The sequence below is a fragment of the Ambystoma mexicanum genome, chromosome 7q (assembly GCF_040938575.1).
Source record: "Ambystoma mexicanum isolate Mex_15411 chromosome 7q, UKY_AmexF1_1, whole genome shotgun sequence".
NCBI classification, from domain to species: domain Eukaryota; kingdom Metazoa; phylum Chordata; class Amphibia; order Caudata; family Ambystomatidae; genus Ambystoma; species Ambystoma mexicanum.
In genome coordinates, this window is record NC_090941.1 from 799,793,683 (window position 1) to 799,810,263 (window position 16,581).

A 16,581-nucleotide genomic window follows, 5' to 3' on the forward strand; every position below is an offset into this window, starting at 1 on the left:
TGTATTCTTTATTCATGAGCATGTGAATCCATGCCAGACCCCATGCTGGAGAAGGAACAAGTTACTTACCTGTAACTGTTGTTCTCCAGCATGGGTCTGGCATGGATTCACATGCGAACCCTCCCGCCTACCCCTCTGCGGCTCTTCACTTGGTCATACTGCCACTTCACGTGCTTCCAAATCTGAAGATGGCTGCCAGAGGCGGTGCTTAGGTAGAGGGCAGTCATTGGCTGTGGTCAGTATGACGCAGAGACCAGTGATTGGTTATTACTACGAAAGACAGATCAGAAACGAAACTGATACTGGTTTTTTCTTTACCGAGGATTCCCAGCCTGACGACGGGGAATATTCATGAGCATGTGAATCCATGCCAGACCCATGCTGGAGAACAACAGTTACAGGTAAGTAACTTGTTCCTTATAAAGCACAATTTGCTCATTGTTGGGAGAAACTTGATTAGGATCTTCAATGAATACTACATTTCACTGCATGCCTATTGTTTACAGCAAAGTGAGTAAACAACGTTTGTTAAATCCTTTGCAGGATTTATTACATTATGTATTGTTTCCCTAAGCAGTTCATTTTGATCCTGGTGAAAGCAATACAGAAGATGTCATCATGATGAATACCCCTGTCGTTAAAGCTGCATTGGAGATGGGTTTCAGCAGAAAACTTGTTAGACAGACCGTGCAAAGTAAACTCTTAGCTACCGATGAAAATTATAAGACCGTGAATGAGCTGGTGGCTGATTTGCTCACGGCAGAAGATGAGAAAGTTGAAGAAGAGCGGGAGAGAAAAGCAGAAGAAATTGTATCTGGTACTGTATATTCTTTTTATTTTGAAAAAACTTAATGTGTGTTCAGGGTGGTGGATGCAGTAGTTACTCTAAAACACATACATACACCTTTTCCTCTAATTAAGCAAACTCTGCTGTCAGATGTCCTTGTTGCCTACAGCACCAATTGCCTCACCCTGTTAATTCTGCTCTGCTTGGGAAACAGAAAAGCAGGGGAAGGGCTAGGCATCTCTCCTGTCCATGATCAGGCTTGTGCAAGGTGCTTGTTCTTGAATACTCTATCTGTCTCTCAAGGTTTCTCTTTTCTTTCCTATTTTCTCTCACTTGGTCTCTATTTTTTGCATTCTTACTTTTCTCATCAGCTCCTGCTATTAGGACAGTTTGTCTGAAGTCCGAATAAGGGCTTAGTAAAACCATACAACTGAGACAGTACAAGGCTCCACTCTTAAGGCTGTACCACCTGATTATATGATCGCGTAGACCGAGCAACCAGGCTTATCCTAGGAGGGAGAGTGGGCTTTAGGAAAGTACAAAGAACTTGTAGTATACCAAGGGTTCCACATAAACGCATACAACCAGAAGTATTATAAAAATACAGTTAGGCCAAGTTAAGTCATGGGCTAAGTACTTTGTCGTAGTCATAAACACATTAAAAAAACACAACACAGTGCTTTAAAGTACACATACCAAAGCATAGACCCTGTTCAGAAAACTAACAGTATTTCTAGGAAAGCCAGACCTTATCAAACACATTTAGTATAGGACACACCTATTCATGGGGAGTAAAACTATCAGTTACTTTGATTGACGTAAGTCAAGGGTAGTAGATCCTGTCAGTCATGCAGTGACACTCGATGAAGGAATCGCTAAGTAAACCAACCCTGTCACCAGTGGAACTCAATTTCATGGAACAGTATAAACCTTAAACTACATTCAGGATAACCTCAGTTATACCAGGTGAGTAAGACCTTGTGGTGTAATATACAATTACAGTTGCTTTTCAGATCAGTGGGACACAGACTAGGTAAGCAATAACTTTCTACACTAATTTAGGATTGCACCAGGCAGACCAAGGTCCACTACACCTACAGGACACGTTTTAAGAATGGCCCACAGCTGTTCTAGGCAGGTGAAACCTAAGGGCGTAATATACTATTCTCGGTCATGGGCTCTGGCATGGATTCACATGTTCATGAATATTCCCAGTCAGGCCGGGAATCCTCAGTAAAAGAAAAAACAGTTGCACTTTCACTTACAAACTGTCTGTTTCTCCTATACACCAATCACTGAGCTCTGGGTCATACTGCCCCCAGCCAATGACTGCCCTCTCCCTAAGCCCCTCCCCTGGCAACCATCTTCAGATTTTTACCACACATTCAAGTGTTGGGAGTCCTTGTGTTTTGCTCCAAGAGCTTTTCTAGGTTTTTGCACTTTTTTATGATAAAAAGTTTGTATTATTGTTAAATAGATCCTGTGTGCTCTTTCGTCCTTTGCCCGGCAAACGAGGATCGGTTTGTTGGTGTCTTTCAATACCCCTTAAGGGCAAGAATCGTCGAGTTTCATCGAAGATTCCAGAAGGCCATGAGCCTACACCTTCACGCTGGACCATGTCGGAGGAGAAGGAGGGAGGATCCCTCTTCAACCTCTACTCCAGCTGTGGACTGAGGAACGTGTTTGTGGAGGACAAACACTCGCAGTGCCTTGGTCTCCATCCGGACCACAGGGAGGCGGATTGTGAAATCTGATTTGGTTTCTTCAAGCGCACCGTCAAGGATCGTCAAAGTAGGTTGGCGGCGTGGCTCAACGCCAAGGCCTCTACCCTGTGCGGCAAGCAGGGGACTGCCTCACCCAGGACTGGCCAGTCCGAGGAGCAGGCTTCTAAGTCCTTTGAGGGTGCTCCATCCGTGGGGGCCAAAGACAAGACCAAGCACGGCAAGTCTGTTTCCGTCGGGTGTGGGGGGGGATTTTTTTTAACTGTAACTCTGAGAGTAGACCGTTACAAAAGTTCTTACTTACCTGGAATGTGTGTTGCACTATTTTGAAAAGTATATATTAGTTTAATTTACTCACCTGTGAATTGGTTGTGCCTCTTGCCCAAAAGTAATGCTGTTGGTTTCACTTTACTATTCCTGTTAGGAGAAATGTACGAGTGTCCCCAATTGGGTCTTGCTTCCCCTGACTTGCTGTTAACCTGTCCAGAATAAGTCTGCCTAAGGTTATACTTACTTTCGGTTGCTGATAGCCCCTTTCAAAAGTATATAGGTTTTACTTACCTTGAGTTAGCTGTGGGCCCTCGTAAAATCAGTTTGTTATTGCTTACCCCAGTTTGTGTTCCTTTGACTTGAAAAGCAACTGTAATAGTATATTACAACATTTGGATTTACCTGCCTAGAATAGCTGTGTTCTACTGAGCTGAAAAACAACTGGAACTGGATATTACACCAAAAAGGTCTTACTCGCCTAGTAGAACTCTGTTATCCCAAAGTAGTTATAGGTATCTATTGTTCCTTGAATGAGTGTTCCACTATTCAGAAAAGTGTCCTGGTAACATGGTTGGTTTACTATGTGATTTCTTTGCTGAGGGTCACTGCATAACTGAAGGGGTCTACTACTCTTGTTTTACTGTAAAGTAATTGAAAAGTACCTAATGGTTTTTACTCCCCAAGAATAGGTGTGACCTTTACTGAATGTGTATGATAGATTTGACTTCCCTAGAATTACTGTTGGGTATTCTGAATTAAGGTTTATGCTTTATTCTCTGTACCTTCAAGCATAGTGGTGTTTTTTATGAATGTGTTTGACTTTATGACTAGTACTTACCCCAAGACTAAACTTGGCCTACTTGTATTTAAAATAAACCTTTTACTTTGTATTATACTTTTGTGTGTCTGTGTTTCTATTGAATCCTTGGTGTGCTACAGGTTGTGTACTTTCCTACAGCGCTCTCTTCCTCCTAAGATGAGCATTGCTGCTCTTTATACGTTGCCATATACTCAAGTGGTACAGCCTTATACTACGAGTGGAGTCTTGTACGGTCTGTTGAATGATTTTGCTAAGCCCTTAGTTGGACTTGCGGAAAACCGTCCTAACAGTATGAGTCACTCAGTTCAGATGGGCCACTGGGCCACCAGTGATCAGCGGTTAGGCAGAGAAAAGACGAGAAGGCACAGTGCAGTATTCAAAGCGGTAGTATCAAGCAGGATTCACTACTGCTACAGGTAAGTAACAATGTTGTTTAAAAAGAAGCTCAGGGAGGTTTTTGTGCCCACCTGAAGGATGGGCCCCAAGGACCAGCGTCCTAGGGCAGGCTGTTTAACTGCAAGAGCACAATGGGTTGTCCACCCCAATATAACTCTATAGAGACCTGGGAGGGTGCAGGATGCAAGCTATCTGCAGCCCCCAGAATCACAGGGATCTATGTGATCACTGCGACCACATGTAATTGCGACGGCCGAAAATGCTGACTTAAAAAAAAAAAATTAAATCCCCTTTACACCGCATAGATATGCGGGGGGAGACCCCCTGCTGTCCACCCCCCATATTGCTATAATATCCCATTACCCCCCACATATATATATGTGGTGTAAAGGGGGTGTTTAAAAAAAAAGATAATCAGCATTTTCGGCCATCGAAATTCCCAGGTTGACATTTTTGTACGATTCCGAATCATAGGATCAACCTAGCAGGCTCCACCAGGAAAGGGACAGTACCTTCAGTTAAAGAAGCAATTACAGCAGGATGGTTCCAGGGGTGAGGGGACAGCAGACCCAGTCACAGGTTTCTCAGTCTTGGCGACAGGAAAAGGGGACTTCGGTGGATCTAGCGACAACGCTCGTGCAGACATACGCCCAGCAAAGGATCTTCACGGTTCTGGCTTGTTGGCACCTTTTTCATGCTCGGAGGAGCAACTGTTGTGGCTGCGTCCACTTTTCTCGGTCCTCTCCTCTTGTGAGGGGACTTTTGGGAGCCAGTTTGAGTAGATGCAGGTCTAGGAGGATGCCCTCTAAGTTGCAGGCGACACCGTGCTTCTGGAGAAGATGCACAAAGGTGCAGCAAAGGACCCTGGGTATTGGGAGTTTGCAGGCTGTGGAGGTCGCACCTCTTCCAAGGATGGTGCAAATTGTAGTTCCTCTTTGGACTGGTTAGGTCCACCAGTCCTTGGGAGGAAGTCGTCCTCTCTTTCGGATCTTCCCTGTCTCTTAGAAGGAGGAGGTTAGGATAGCAGTGGTCACTCAACAGGCTCTGTGTCATGATCTCTGCTTCCAAAAGGTCAGGGTTTTCCCAACTCCCTTGGAAGCAGATCCATAACCCAGGTTCCGAGTGCCAACCAGTCCCAATTGGGACCTTTTGGACCCAGTCCTGGCGCCAGTGGCATCAGGCTCATAAATATGCCCAGTCCCAGCGCTGGAAGCGCCGGGCTCATAATGCTTGGGTGGACTTACCTGCAGCAGACCATGCTGCTTACTTGCCTGCCAGTTGAGTCTCTGATCCTCTTCTGTTTGGAACTACTTTTCCTGTTGGGTGGGGCAGGAGCCACTCCCTAGATTCAGAACACGAACTCTTCTGGAAAGCAGGAACTCTTTTCTTACCTAGGCGTGGCTGTGGAAGGAGACACCTAAGCACTACAGGAGGCTATTTAAACCACACCCGATGGATGAATCTTGCTTTGCGTTATTCTGCATCCTCAGCAGCAGAACGCTCATCGTGTCTTCTGCATCTGATCCTGGGCCTAAGGAAAAAGGCTTACCATTCTGAATCCAGTCTTCAGCAACACCTATAAAGACAAGAAAGAACAGGTTAGCATTACGGTCTTCAGTGACAGCTCTTCACTTACCTGGTCCATCGGCTGTCACCAACGCCTCGCGCTGCATTCCGGCATCTGAAAGACAAAGGCTTACCTACTCTTCGTGCGCTCCGGAGGTCTTCACACTGCATTCCGGCATCTGAAAGACAAAGGCTTACCTACTCTTCGTGTGCTCCGGAGGTCTTCACACTGCATTCCGGCATCTGAAAGACAAAAGCTTACCAACTCTTCGCACGCTCCGGAGGCCTTCGGCGCTGCATCCCGCATCTGATAGACAAAACCAGGTGCGTTTAAAGACATTGGGGAACTTTAATACTCACGTGCCATTACTCCTTTCCACATCTAACCCAGTGGGTATTCCGGCACCCTGCAGCCGCCCCGAACTTGTACCTGCAAAATAAAAAGACAGTTAGAGCGCATTGTGAAGCAGGCAACAAGCGCTTACTTGTGTGCTTCCAGGCGCTTCTATTCATCACACGGGCTCCATCTTCAACTCACTTCAGCCCGCCATCGCCGGAACCCTGCAAAACAAGAGACATCATTACTAAAGACTTTAAAGACATTAGAATTACTCGAAACTTACCGTTCGTGCAGTAAACGACGGACAGCAGTCCTCTGAAGTAAAGCGGCCTGCTCCCCTTATCCAGTGAAGAAACTGGTTACAGCACCCTGCCTCGAGGCAGATGGAGAGCACGGCGTTCACTTACCTAAGGTGAGAGCGTTAACCTTTGGGGTTCTACAGGAGAAGAGAAAGGGAAGAAGAGAGAGACATTCAATAACCCAGTTCATTAATCCCACATTTTCTATCTGCAGACATCTTACCCTTCGAGCCAGACATACAGTGCACAGAGGTCCAGCCCAAAGAGCCAGCCGTGTGTTACACATCACCTTTGAAGATACGGTATACGCCCAGTCAAGACCGGCGCCTCTACGGGAATCAGGTGAGCGTTACACTCTGGTGGTCATTGGAAGTTGCTGGATGCGTCTTTCTTTGACCTTATTCAGAATCTTCGCTTCCTGTGGCCAATGTAGAGATTGGAGGGGGGTTTCTGTACTCCTGCCCTCTATATGGCAGAGTAGAAGCACAGAGGACCCCAGCCAAGATTCTGTATATCGTAACGTTGGGCGAGCAATCAAGGCTTAAGCTCTCAGGAGGTGATGCAGGCTGGTTCTTAAGTACAGTGTACCTCAGACACAGGTCTGTGTGAGGGTCCCCCCACCTGGGCAACCTGTAAATAAAATATATTGACAAGCCCAGTCCATATATGTTTAAAATAGTCTTGGTTCCTTCTATAAATGTTCTACTACCCCAATGTAGCAGAGTTCTTCGACGGGTCGTCGACGGATCCTTTCTTGAGTGAACTCCATTTAAGGCAGGAGCCACAGGTCACACAGATTCTTCGAAGAAAAGGCTAACAATGTCGTTGAGGCAGCAGCTTCGGCCGTTGCGGTGCTCGTCGACGTCCTGCGAAGGAGAGGCGTGCAGTGCTCCTCGATAACAAGAGTTTGTTGCCGCAAAGCAGAGTCAACGTAGGCCCAGCATGGGCGTCTGGTTGTCGGCGTTGACGATCGAGACTCTACCGCGGCTGGGGTTCAGATCTTTGTGGACTCCGGGTAGCGGGAAACCCACCAGTGGATTCTCCTCAGTTCGTCGGCGACCTTGACTTTCTCTGGCGGGACAAAGCAGTCGACGGTGATGAGCAAGGGAATCCTTGATTTCAAAGTGTCTTAGACAATGGATTGTTGTGGCTCCGGTCGACGATGTTACAGCAGTCCTCCGAACCTCGGTCGACGGTGAAGGTCGTCGGCGTCCTGACTCTTCATTTCAGATTCCTCGGCGATCCCCGTCTCCGGTCGGCAGCCTTTCGAGGACTGACTTCCAGGGAGACTTGGTGAAGATAAGCTGGTGCACAATGGTCCCTCGTAGCTCGGGAAGAGGTCTCCAAGCCAGGTCCTCTCTTCTTGGAGACACGACAGCTTTTGGATTGCGTCGAAGGAAAGCAGCAGCAGAGCCTTCTTCCAGCTGGGCTTTAAGGTTAAGCATCAAGTTTCGACTTCAGCTTCTGAACGATTTCCATCGGTGAGAGGTCCCCAGATATACTGTTCGGTCTCCCATTCACTCTGCTGGGTCACACTCTGGCAACCAATCATTCAGAAGGGCATTCAGGCAGGCAGCCAATCAGGCTCTGAGTGCATTCAGGCCATTCACTTCATCCACGCACTCGCAACACGGAATGTGGATTCGGACAAGCTCTCTGCCTTTCAGCACACCACACCACACTGCATGCATACCAGTTTCAGGCAGGGCTGTCTCATTCTTTGTGTCACACACACAGATTCCAGACACCCATAACGTGAAATTCGTATTCGTCACACACTCCATTCACCCAGGTTCCACCCCACGGGCGTACCCACAACATAGTCATTGGGAAGGCTCCAGCCAGTCAGGCCTGGACTTCGCCACAATACCATATATGTAACTTCCACCCAACAGCCAGTCAGGGGAAGGGACAGAGTCGGGGCTTGCCCAGACTTTGGGAAAACAAGCTAACAGGTAATAGAAAGCAAGAGGCCACAGGGGCCATCTTGCCTTCTATCAGGAATCAACTGATTCCAATGGCAAGGCCTGGGTATCCCAAAACTGAGGATACTCGTAGCACCTGTCAAATTCAGCATGGAGCTTCCACCAGCCCCTACCTTGCTCTGTGGGCCACACACAGGTGCCCAAAAACATACACTAGGGGTAGAGGGTTGTACCCCCACCCATGGGTACCATAAGGGTATCCCAAGGGTCTGATCACCACAACCAAAAAGAGGAAGAGCCGCACTGCCAGGAGTCCCACATGGACTCCTGTGCAGAAAACAACACAGAACACACATGAAAATGGAGTACAGGACAAGGACAGGGAGGCCCTGTCCCTCCAATGCATTTCCAGCATCACAGTCGCCGCACCCCCCCTCCCTGCCCCCAGACTGAGGTTAGGGTGGTCTAATCTCCCACGAGATTGACACCCTCATCTAGACGGTCAACATACCTTCTGGACAGGCAATCTGCATTATTGTGAGCCTTCCCTGGTCTATGCTCAATGATGAAGTCCAGCCCTTGCAGGCTAATGGAGTACCTGAGCAGTTTCGGCTTTTCATCCTTCATCTGCATAAGCCATTTTAAGGGCTTATGGTTTGTTTAGACCTTGAAGGTAGACCGTGCAAGGTAGGGCTTAAACGCCTAAGGCTCCAAACTATACTAAAACATTAATTTTCAACAGTAGCCCACCTACGTTCTCTACCTTTGAGTTGCCTTCTGATGGATGTGATAGGATGTTCCCTTCCTTTGCCATCTAACTGGGACAAGATCGCTCCAATTCCGGTGTCGCAGGCATCAGTCTGGACAGTAAAGGGTTTGCTGTAATCAGGCGCACACAACACAGGTGCCATACACAGACTTTTCTTCAAGCCAACAAAGGCCCTCTGACAGTCTTCAGTCCAATTAACCTTCCTTGGTTGCTTGGGCGAAGTCAGAGCTGTCAGAGGGGCAGCTATGGTACCATAGTCGGCCATGAAGTTGCGGTAATACCGAGTGAGGCCCAAAAAACCTCTCACCTGGGCTTGAGTATTGGGGGTCTCCTAGTCATGTACAGCCTGTACCTTACTGGGGAGAGGTTGGATTTGATCCCCTCCTACCTCATGACCAAGATCAGTGACTTTTCCCTCGGCTATCTGGCACTTGGTGGCCTTGATAGTGAGGTTAGCCCTTTTCAAGGCCTGCAACACCTTATCCAAATGAGTCAAATGCTCTTCCCAGGTGGAATTGTAGACAGCAATGCCGTCGAATTAAGCCGCACAAAAGGCCTCAGCCCACCGAGTGCATGGTTGACTAATCTTTGGAAGGTGGCAGGTGCATTCTTCAAACCAAAAGGCATGACTCTAAACTGGTAGACTCCCAGACTCCCTCAGGTGTTGAGAATGCAGTCTTTTCCTTGGCATGATCCGTCAGAGCTGAGGTAAGGTCAAAGGTGCTCCCAAATTTAGCAGCACCTTTGGTGTCCACAAGCTCATTAGCCCTGGGAAATGGGTGCGCATCAGTTTTGGTGACGGCATTGACTCCTCTGTAGTCCACACAGAACTGCCAATCCTTGGTACCTGCCTGGGAACTTGCTTTGGGGACAAGGACCACTGGACTAAACCAGGGACTGGTTGAGGGTTCAATTACACCCAGATCCAACATCTTGGCGACCTCGGCCTGGATGTGGTTCTTAACTGTATCTGACATCCTGTAGCATCTGCTTTTGACAGTGTTAATTTCGTGCCTGCACCATGGGGTGAGGTCTGATGTGAGTGAGAATAGAGGGGCATACTGCCGGAGCAAAGCCCTGCAGGCCCTCTGCTGCTCTGGTTTCAGGTCTGGAGAGAGATGCACTCCCTCCACTGAGCAATCCTGAGGGTTGCTATGCAGCAGATCAGGAGGGGATCACTCTCATACTCCTCTTGCTCTGAAGCTAGCAAGAGACATGAGATTTCTCCTTGCCTGTGGAAAGGGTTAAGCCTGTTAATGTGGAATACCTGAGGGGCTATCCCAGGGACCCCCATATCAACCAGGTAATTGACTTTGCCCATCTTGGAGATTATCCTGAAGGGTCCAGTCCATTTGTCTGCCAAAGCTCTGGGCTTGGTAGGCTCCATCACAAGGATCTCCTGTCCTGGAGTCCAATCCACTTCTGTTGCTTTACGGTCATGCCAGAATTTGTTCAATTCCTGGCTGGCCTCAAGGTTCGTGGTCGCCTAGCCCATCATCTGCGTCGTCCTCCGTCGGAGGCCTAACGCATAGTTCCCCACTTGCTTGGCAGGACCTGGAGGGGTGGCATCCAAACCTTCTCTGCTCAAGGCAAGGGGCCCCCTCACGGGATGTCCAAAGAGCAACTCAAAGGGACTGAAACCAACACACTCTTGAGGTACTTCTCTGTAAGCGAACAGCAGGCATGGCAGGAGGAGATCCCATTTCATCCTTGGGGGCTCTTTCAAAGCACCCGGCATGCCCTTGCACTCTTTCCACATCGCTTGCATGTAACTCGACATGAAGTTGGATCCTCTGTCGGAGACCAGCTCTTTAGGGAATCCAACTCTGATAAAAATGCCCAGGAAAGCCCTGGCAACCACCTTAACAGTAACGGTCCAAAGGGATATAGCCTCAGGGTACCTGGTGGCATGATTAACCAGGAACAGGATGAACCGATGTCCACCTGATGTGGGAGGGTCAAGGGGACCGATCATGTCGATGCCAACCCTCTCCAACGGCGTGCCAATCACTGACAAAGGCTGCAGTGGGGCAATGATACTGCCTCCATTCTTGCCAGGCAACTGACTGGGACAGGTCCGGCAGTGGGACTCCACTTCTACTCCCATCCGGGGCCAGTAGAAATGGGCAGAGAGCCTTTGCCTAGTCTTCTTGGCCCCAAGATGACCAGCTAAGGGCACCTCGTGCACCAACTGCAACAGGAAGGGCATGTAAAGCTGGGGTACCACCAACCACTTGAGGGCACCAGGTTCAGGCTTGGTGGGCTCACTACAAAGGAGCTCACCCTCCCAATAAATCTTGAATGACCTAGGCACTTCACCTTGTACCCGGGCCAGGGCCTGTTTTCTTAGACCCTCACGAGAGTGGCGCTCTCTGTCCCTTACAGAAGTTGCCCCTAGAGGGCCCCCTTCAGCCACCAGGCATTGAAGGTCAGGGTAATCCTCTGGGTTGAGCACCTCTCCCGCAGGAGGGTCTTCTGGCTCTTCTCCCTCAGGAGTTGAGTCTTGGGTTACCACTGGGCCCAGCCCATCAGGAGCCTGAATCCCAGTGGTAGCTGCTGAAGCAGCAGGAAGAGAAGGAGCCCCCTTCACAGAGGTGGCCTTCTTACCCCTCCTTCTTGCCTTGGGTCTCCCCTTTTGGCTTGGGTACCTGACTCGCAGTCAGACCCGGTGTTACCTGTCACCTAGTGATTGCAGCAGCAGTCGGGGGTAGACCATCGGAGATCAACCCCAACTCCACTAGATCCTTCCCCAACAAAATGTTAGCAGGTACATAGTCCTGAACCAGGACCGGAAGCTTTGCTGTCTTGTCTGCAATCTTGATTGTGACTAGGGCAACAGGAGATAATTTGGGAGGCCCACTAGCTAACCTGGTAGTTATCAGAGGAGCACATACATAGTCCTCTGGCATGAGCAGGGTCCTGTCCACCACTGTCATACTTGCCCCAGTGTCTCTCAAACCAGTACAAGGCTGGCCATTCAGGAGGACACATCTAAAAAATCTGTGGGATTGTAGCCAGTACTTCTGCGTGGTCCCAGGCTCCAAGGTACACTAGGGAAATCTCTGCAGGAGCACCAAATGTGATTCCTGTAGAGGAGGGGAGAACAGTGGGCTCCACCTCAGGCATGAAGTAAGGGTAGGTCAGGCTGACAGCCTGGACTCCGAAGTGCCTTAGCTTTAGACTTGGGGGGGGGGGGGTCACCCTTCTTGTGGTCCAGAGCCCCACAGTCCCAACAAGTGCCAGGAATGCAAGGTACACGGTACTAGAGCCACTGGGAGCCTGCTTTACAGCAGGAGAACCACTACTCTTACTCCCACCCACATATGACATATCCCCACTAGATCTTTGGGTCTTAGGAGAGGAAGGTTTTGGTTTTGTCGACTGCGACTGCTTGTGGGACCCCTCTGGCTTCTGAGAAATCCCCTTTTCTTTGTCCTTTTCCTTCCCACTGGGTTCCTTAGGGGACCCCCGCTGGGAGACCCACTTGTCAGCCAGCCTGGCCAGCTTAAAGGGATACAAAATGTTCTGGTCAGCAACATACTGATGCAGCTCTGGTGAACAGGCTTCAGAAAAATGCTCAAAAAACAAAAGGTGGGACAATTCAACAAAAGTTTTCACCTTGTATCCATCAATCCATCCCATCATGTTCATGTGCGCAGCACTCACCCAGTCAATCCAAGACACATTCTCTCTTTTCTTTAATTCCCTGAACCGTTTAAGGGATTGGGTAGGTGTCTTGCCAAAATTGGCAATCAAAGCAGATATGATGCACTCATACTAACCCCTTTCTTCCACACTCAGTTTCAGAATACAGTCATAACAGTCTGAGACACTCTACTTAACAAACTCTTAGCCCAATCTCTTATCAACATCATGGATTCTACAAGCCATTTCAAATGCTTCAATCCATTGGAGGATATCAGAACCCTCCGCATACACACCAACCAAATATTTTATAAACTTGATGGCAGGGGACCTGACACTCTCAACTGGTTTGGCTGAAGTCTCCACTCTAGCTGGAGTCTGACATTCACTGTCCTTGTTTTTAAGTTCAAGGTCCCCATGTTGGAGTATCACTTGCTGTGCCAACTCCTCGTTTTTTAGTTCAGCTTCAGTTTCCAACTTTCTATATTCAAAGGCCAATTTCATCCTCAATAATTCAAGTTCCAAGGTATTCCCTGAAGAAACAATGCTGGGTTTTGGAATAGAGGCAGCAGGAGTGGTGATGTTCCCAGAAACAGATTCAATAACAACCCCAGGGGCAGGGCCCTCAATGGTTGCATTCCCCTGTTCATCAAGAGCATCACAATCTGTCTGGTAGTACACCAGGGTGGCTATTAGCTCAGCCCTAGACATATCTTCAAAGTTTAACTCCCTGGCTTCACAAGCTTTCTACAGAGCCTATAGGCTCATCCTAGTCAATGAACCATTTGCAATAGATTCCATTGCTTGTAATGTAGTTATCTTGGTACACAACTGAACCTCAAATTCACAAAGTGTGGATATTCTGTAAGTGGCAAGGTTACACACTGGTTCTTAAAACCATTAGCATCACACTGCCGCCACCAGTGTAGAAACTGGAGGGGGGTTTCTGTACTCCTGCCCTCTATGTGGCAGAGTAGAAGCACAGAGGACCCCAGCCAAGATTCTCTGTATGGTAACGTTGGGTGAGCAATCGAGGCTTAAGCTCTCAGGAAGTGATGCAGGCTGGTTCTTAAGTACAGTGAAGTTCCCAAGCCCCCACAAAGGAATGTCCACACACTGTTAGTGATAAAACAGTTCTTTATATAAATAAGGTTTGAATATATACTTTTTTTTTCTTTCTCAATAACACACTTTGTGCTTTGGCAATACTAATATGGTAAATGTACGATGTCTATGTGGTACCACAGTTCACTCTTGATTCCATTAAAATGCACCAACTGCTGACCGTCTCAATGGCATACAAATCAAATAGTACAATGAATCAACAATAGACCATAGGCGGGAAAACAAGTGTGGTGAAACAACTGGCAGAATACTTTGCCCCTACCCCAGACACAGTTCTGTGTGAGGATTCCCTCACCTGGGCAAACTGTAAATAAAGTATATTGACAAGCCCAGTCCATATATGTTTAAAATAGTCTTGGTTCCTTCTATAAATGTTCTACTACCCCAATGTAACTGGTTTAGCAGAGTTCTTCGACGGGTCGTCGACGGAGCCCTTCTTGAGTGTTTTCCATTTAAGGCAGGAGCCACGGGTCGTCTTGTTTCCTCGAAGAAAAGGCGAACAATGTCGTTTAGGCAGCAGCTTCGGCCTTTGTGGTGCTCGTCGACGTCCTGCGAAGAAGAGGCATGCGGTGCACCTCGATGACGAGTTTGTTGCTGCAAAGCAGTCAATGAAGAACGTAGGCCCAGCAAAGGTGTTGGGTCATCAGCGTTGGTGTCGACGATCGGGACTCTACCACGGTTGGTGTTTGGATCTTCGTCGTCTTTGTGGACTTCGGGTGGCAGGAAACCCACTGGTGGATTCTCCTCTGTTCGTCTGCGACCTTGACTTTCTCCGGCGGGACAAAGCGGTCGACGGTGATGAGCAAGGGAGTCCTTGATTTCAACGTGTCTTAGGCAATGGAGCGTTGCGGCTCCGGTCGAGGTTACAGTGGTCCTCGTTGACAGCATCGATGTCCTGGCACTTCACTTCAGATTCCTCGGCGATCCCCGTCTCTGGTCGGCCACCTTTCGAGGAAGTGGCTTCCAGGGAATCTTGTTGAAGATAAGCTGGTGCACGATGGTCCCTCGTAGCTCGGGAAGAGGTCTCCTAGCCAGGTCCTCTCTTGGATCAGTTCTTGGAGACGCGACCGCTTTTGGATTGCGTCCAAGGAAAGCGGCAACAGAGCCGCCTTCTTCCAGCTGGGCTTCAAGATTAAGCATCAAGTTTTGACTTCAGCTTCTGAACGATTTCCATCATTGAGAGGTCCCCACATATACCGTTCGGTCTCTCAATCACTCTGCTGGCAACCAATCATTCAGAAGGGCATTCAGTCTGGCAGCCAATCAGGCTCATAGTGCATTCCGGCCATTTGCTTCCATCCATTCAGGCCATTCACTTCCATCCAGACACAACACGGAATGTAGATTCGGCCAAGCGCTCGGCCTTTCAGCACACCACATTGCATTCATATCAGTTTCGGGCAGGGCTTTCTCATTCTTTGTGTCACACACACAGATACCAAACACCCATAACATGAAATGCGTATTCGTCACACACTCCATTCACCCAGGTCCCACCCCACGGGCGTACCCACAATATACAGTCATTGGGGAAGGCTCCAGCCAGTCCGGCCTGTACTTCCCCACAATACCATATATGGAACTTCCACCCAACAGCCAGTCAGGGGAAGGGACAGAGTCAGGGCTTCGCAGGACTTTGGGAAAAGAAGTTAACGGGTAATAGAAAGCAAGAGGCCAGGGGCCATCTTGTCTCCTATCAGGAATCAACTGATTCCAATGGCAGGGCCTGGGTATCCCAAAATGGAGGCTACTCAGAGCACCTGTCAAATTTAGCATAGGGCTGCTACCAGCCCATACCCTGCTCTATTGGCCACAACACAGGGGCCTAAAAAAATACACTAGGGGTAGAGGGTTGTACCCCCACCCATGAGTGCCATAAGGGTATCCCAAGGGTCTGTTCTCCACAACCAAAAAGAGGAAGAGCTACATTGCCAAGAGTCCCATATGGACTCCTGTGCAGAAAACAATACAGAACACACATGAAAAAGGAGTACAGGACAAGGACAGGGAGGCCCTGTCCCTCAATGCATTTCCAGCATCACAGTCGACTCGTGAGTTTCAGCTCCAGGAACTCAGAATTGTCCAATGGGGACAGCCAGCCTCCCAGTCTGAGCTGGTTTCAGTCAGGCACACTACAGGACAAAGGACGGGGGAGTTTTGGTCACCACCACCCCCCCCGCCCCTTCCCCTTCCCTTCATTTCCTGCCAGTCACTTAGAACTTTTCCGGGCTTTCCTTGGGAGGCCCGGCGAAGACAAAGGGACAAGATAACCCCTCCACCCCCCAGAAAGGTAGAAGAAGGACCCAGAAAGGAAGAGTCATCTTGTTCAGGTCTTAACGTAAGACCACCATTTTGGGTAAATGGTTTCCCTTGTGTCCCCTACTACAGCTGCAAAAACAGCCTGCGATTAAAATTTCACAAAAAGTCGTGCAAATGGTACACTGCCACCAGCCTGGACAAAGGAACTTGTCCGAGTAACAGTCACTGTAGAATGCAGAAAAGGGATAAATTGTCTTCCCTCAGCACTCCTTCAGGTGGGGTGTGCAGATTTCGAAAAATAAACTCATAAGGGATACAAAGTATCCCCTTGCCCTGCTAACTTTAGGAGCAAGGCAGGAAAATAAAGAAACATTGGAGGGGAAGCTCTTGGACCTTCTAGCAGCACTGCACAGAAGATGTGGTGTGCTGCTTTAGTAAAATGTAGTTGCCAGAAAGTTGGAGGAAAGCATGACTTCAAATAGAAATACCAGAAAGTGGTCCAAAAGGTTCCATATACCATAGTTGAAAGCGGAGTGAGTGGGGGAGAAAGGTTCCCACTCACTCGGGCGAATTAGCAAAAAGATCTAGGTGTGCAGCCAAACCGTGCTGAGTATGGTGTTGCCCCGTCCCTACTAGGGGCTTGTGTGGTGTCACGCGTC

At 48.6% G+C, this 16,581-nt stretch overlaps 1 protein-coding gene across 4 annotated transcripts in view; it reads left to right on the forward strand.

The window, feature by feature from the left end:
* Window positions 1-16,581, forward strand: part of LOC138527785 (inhibitor of apoptosis protein-like) — a 268,461-nt gene that overhangs the window by 125,141 nt on the left and 126,739 nt on the right. For 2 of the 4 annotated variants that reach the window (XM_069639070.1, XM_069639071.1), the window contains exon 6: window positions 578-817. In XM_069639070.1, the coding sequence (XP_069495171.1) occupies window positions 578-817 (240 nt within the window). Of the gene's footprint in view, window positions 1-574; window positions 818-16,581 lie in introns of all 4 variants that reach the window. The other 2 variants (XM_069639068.1, XM_069639069.1) reach the window with 1 other exon arrangement.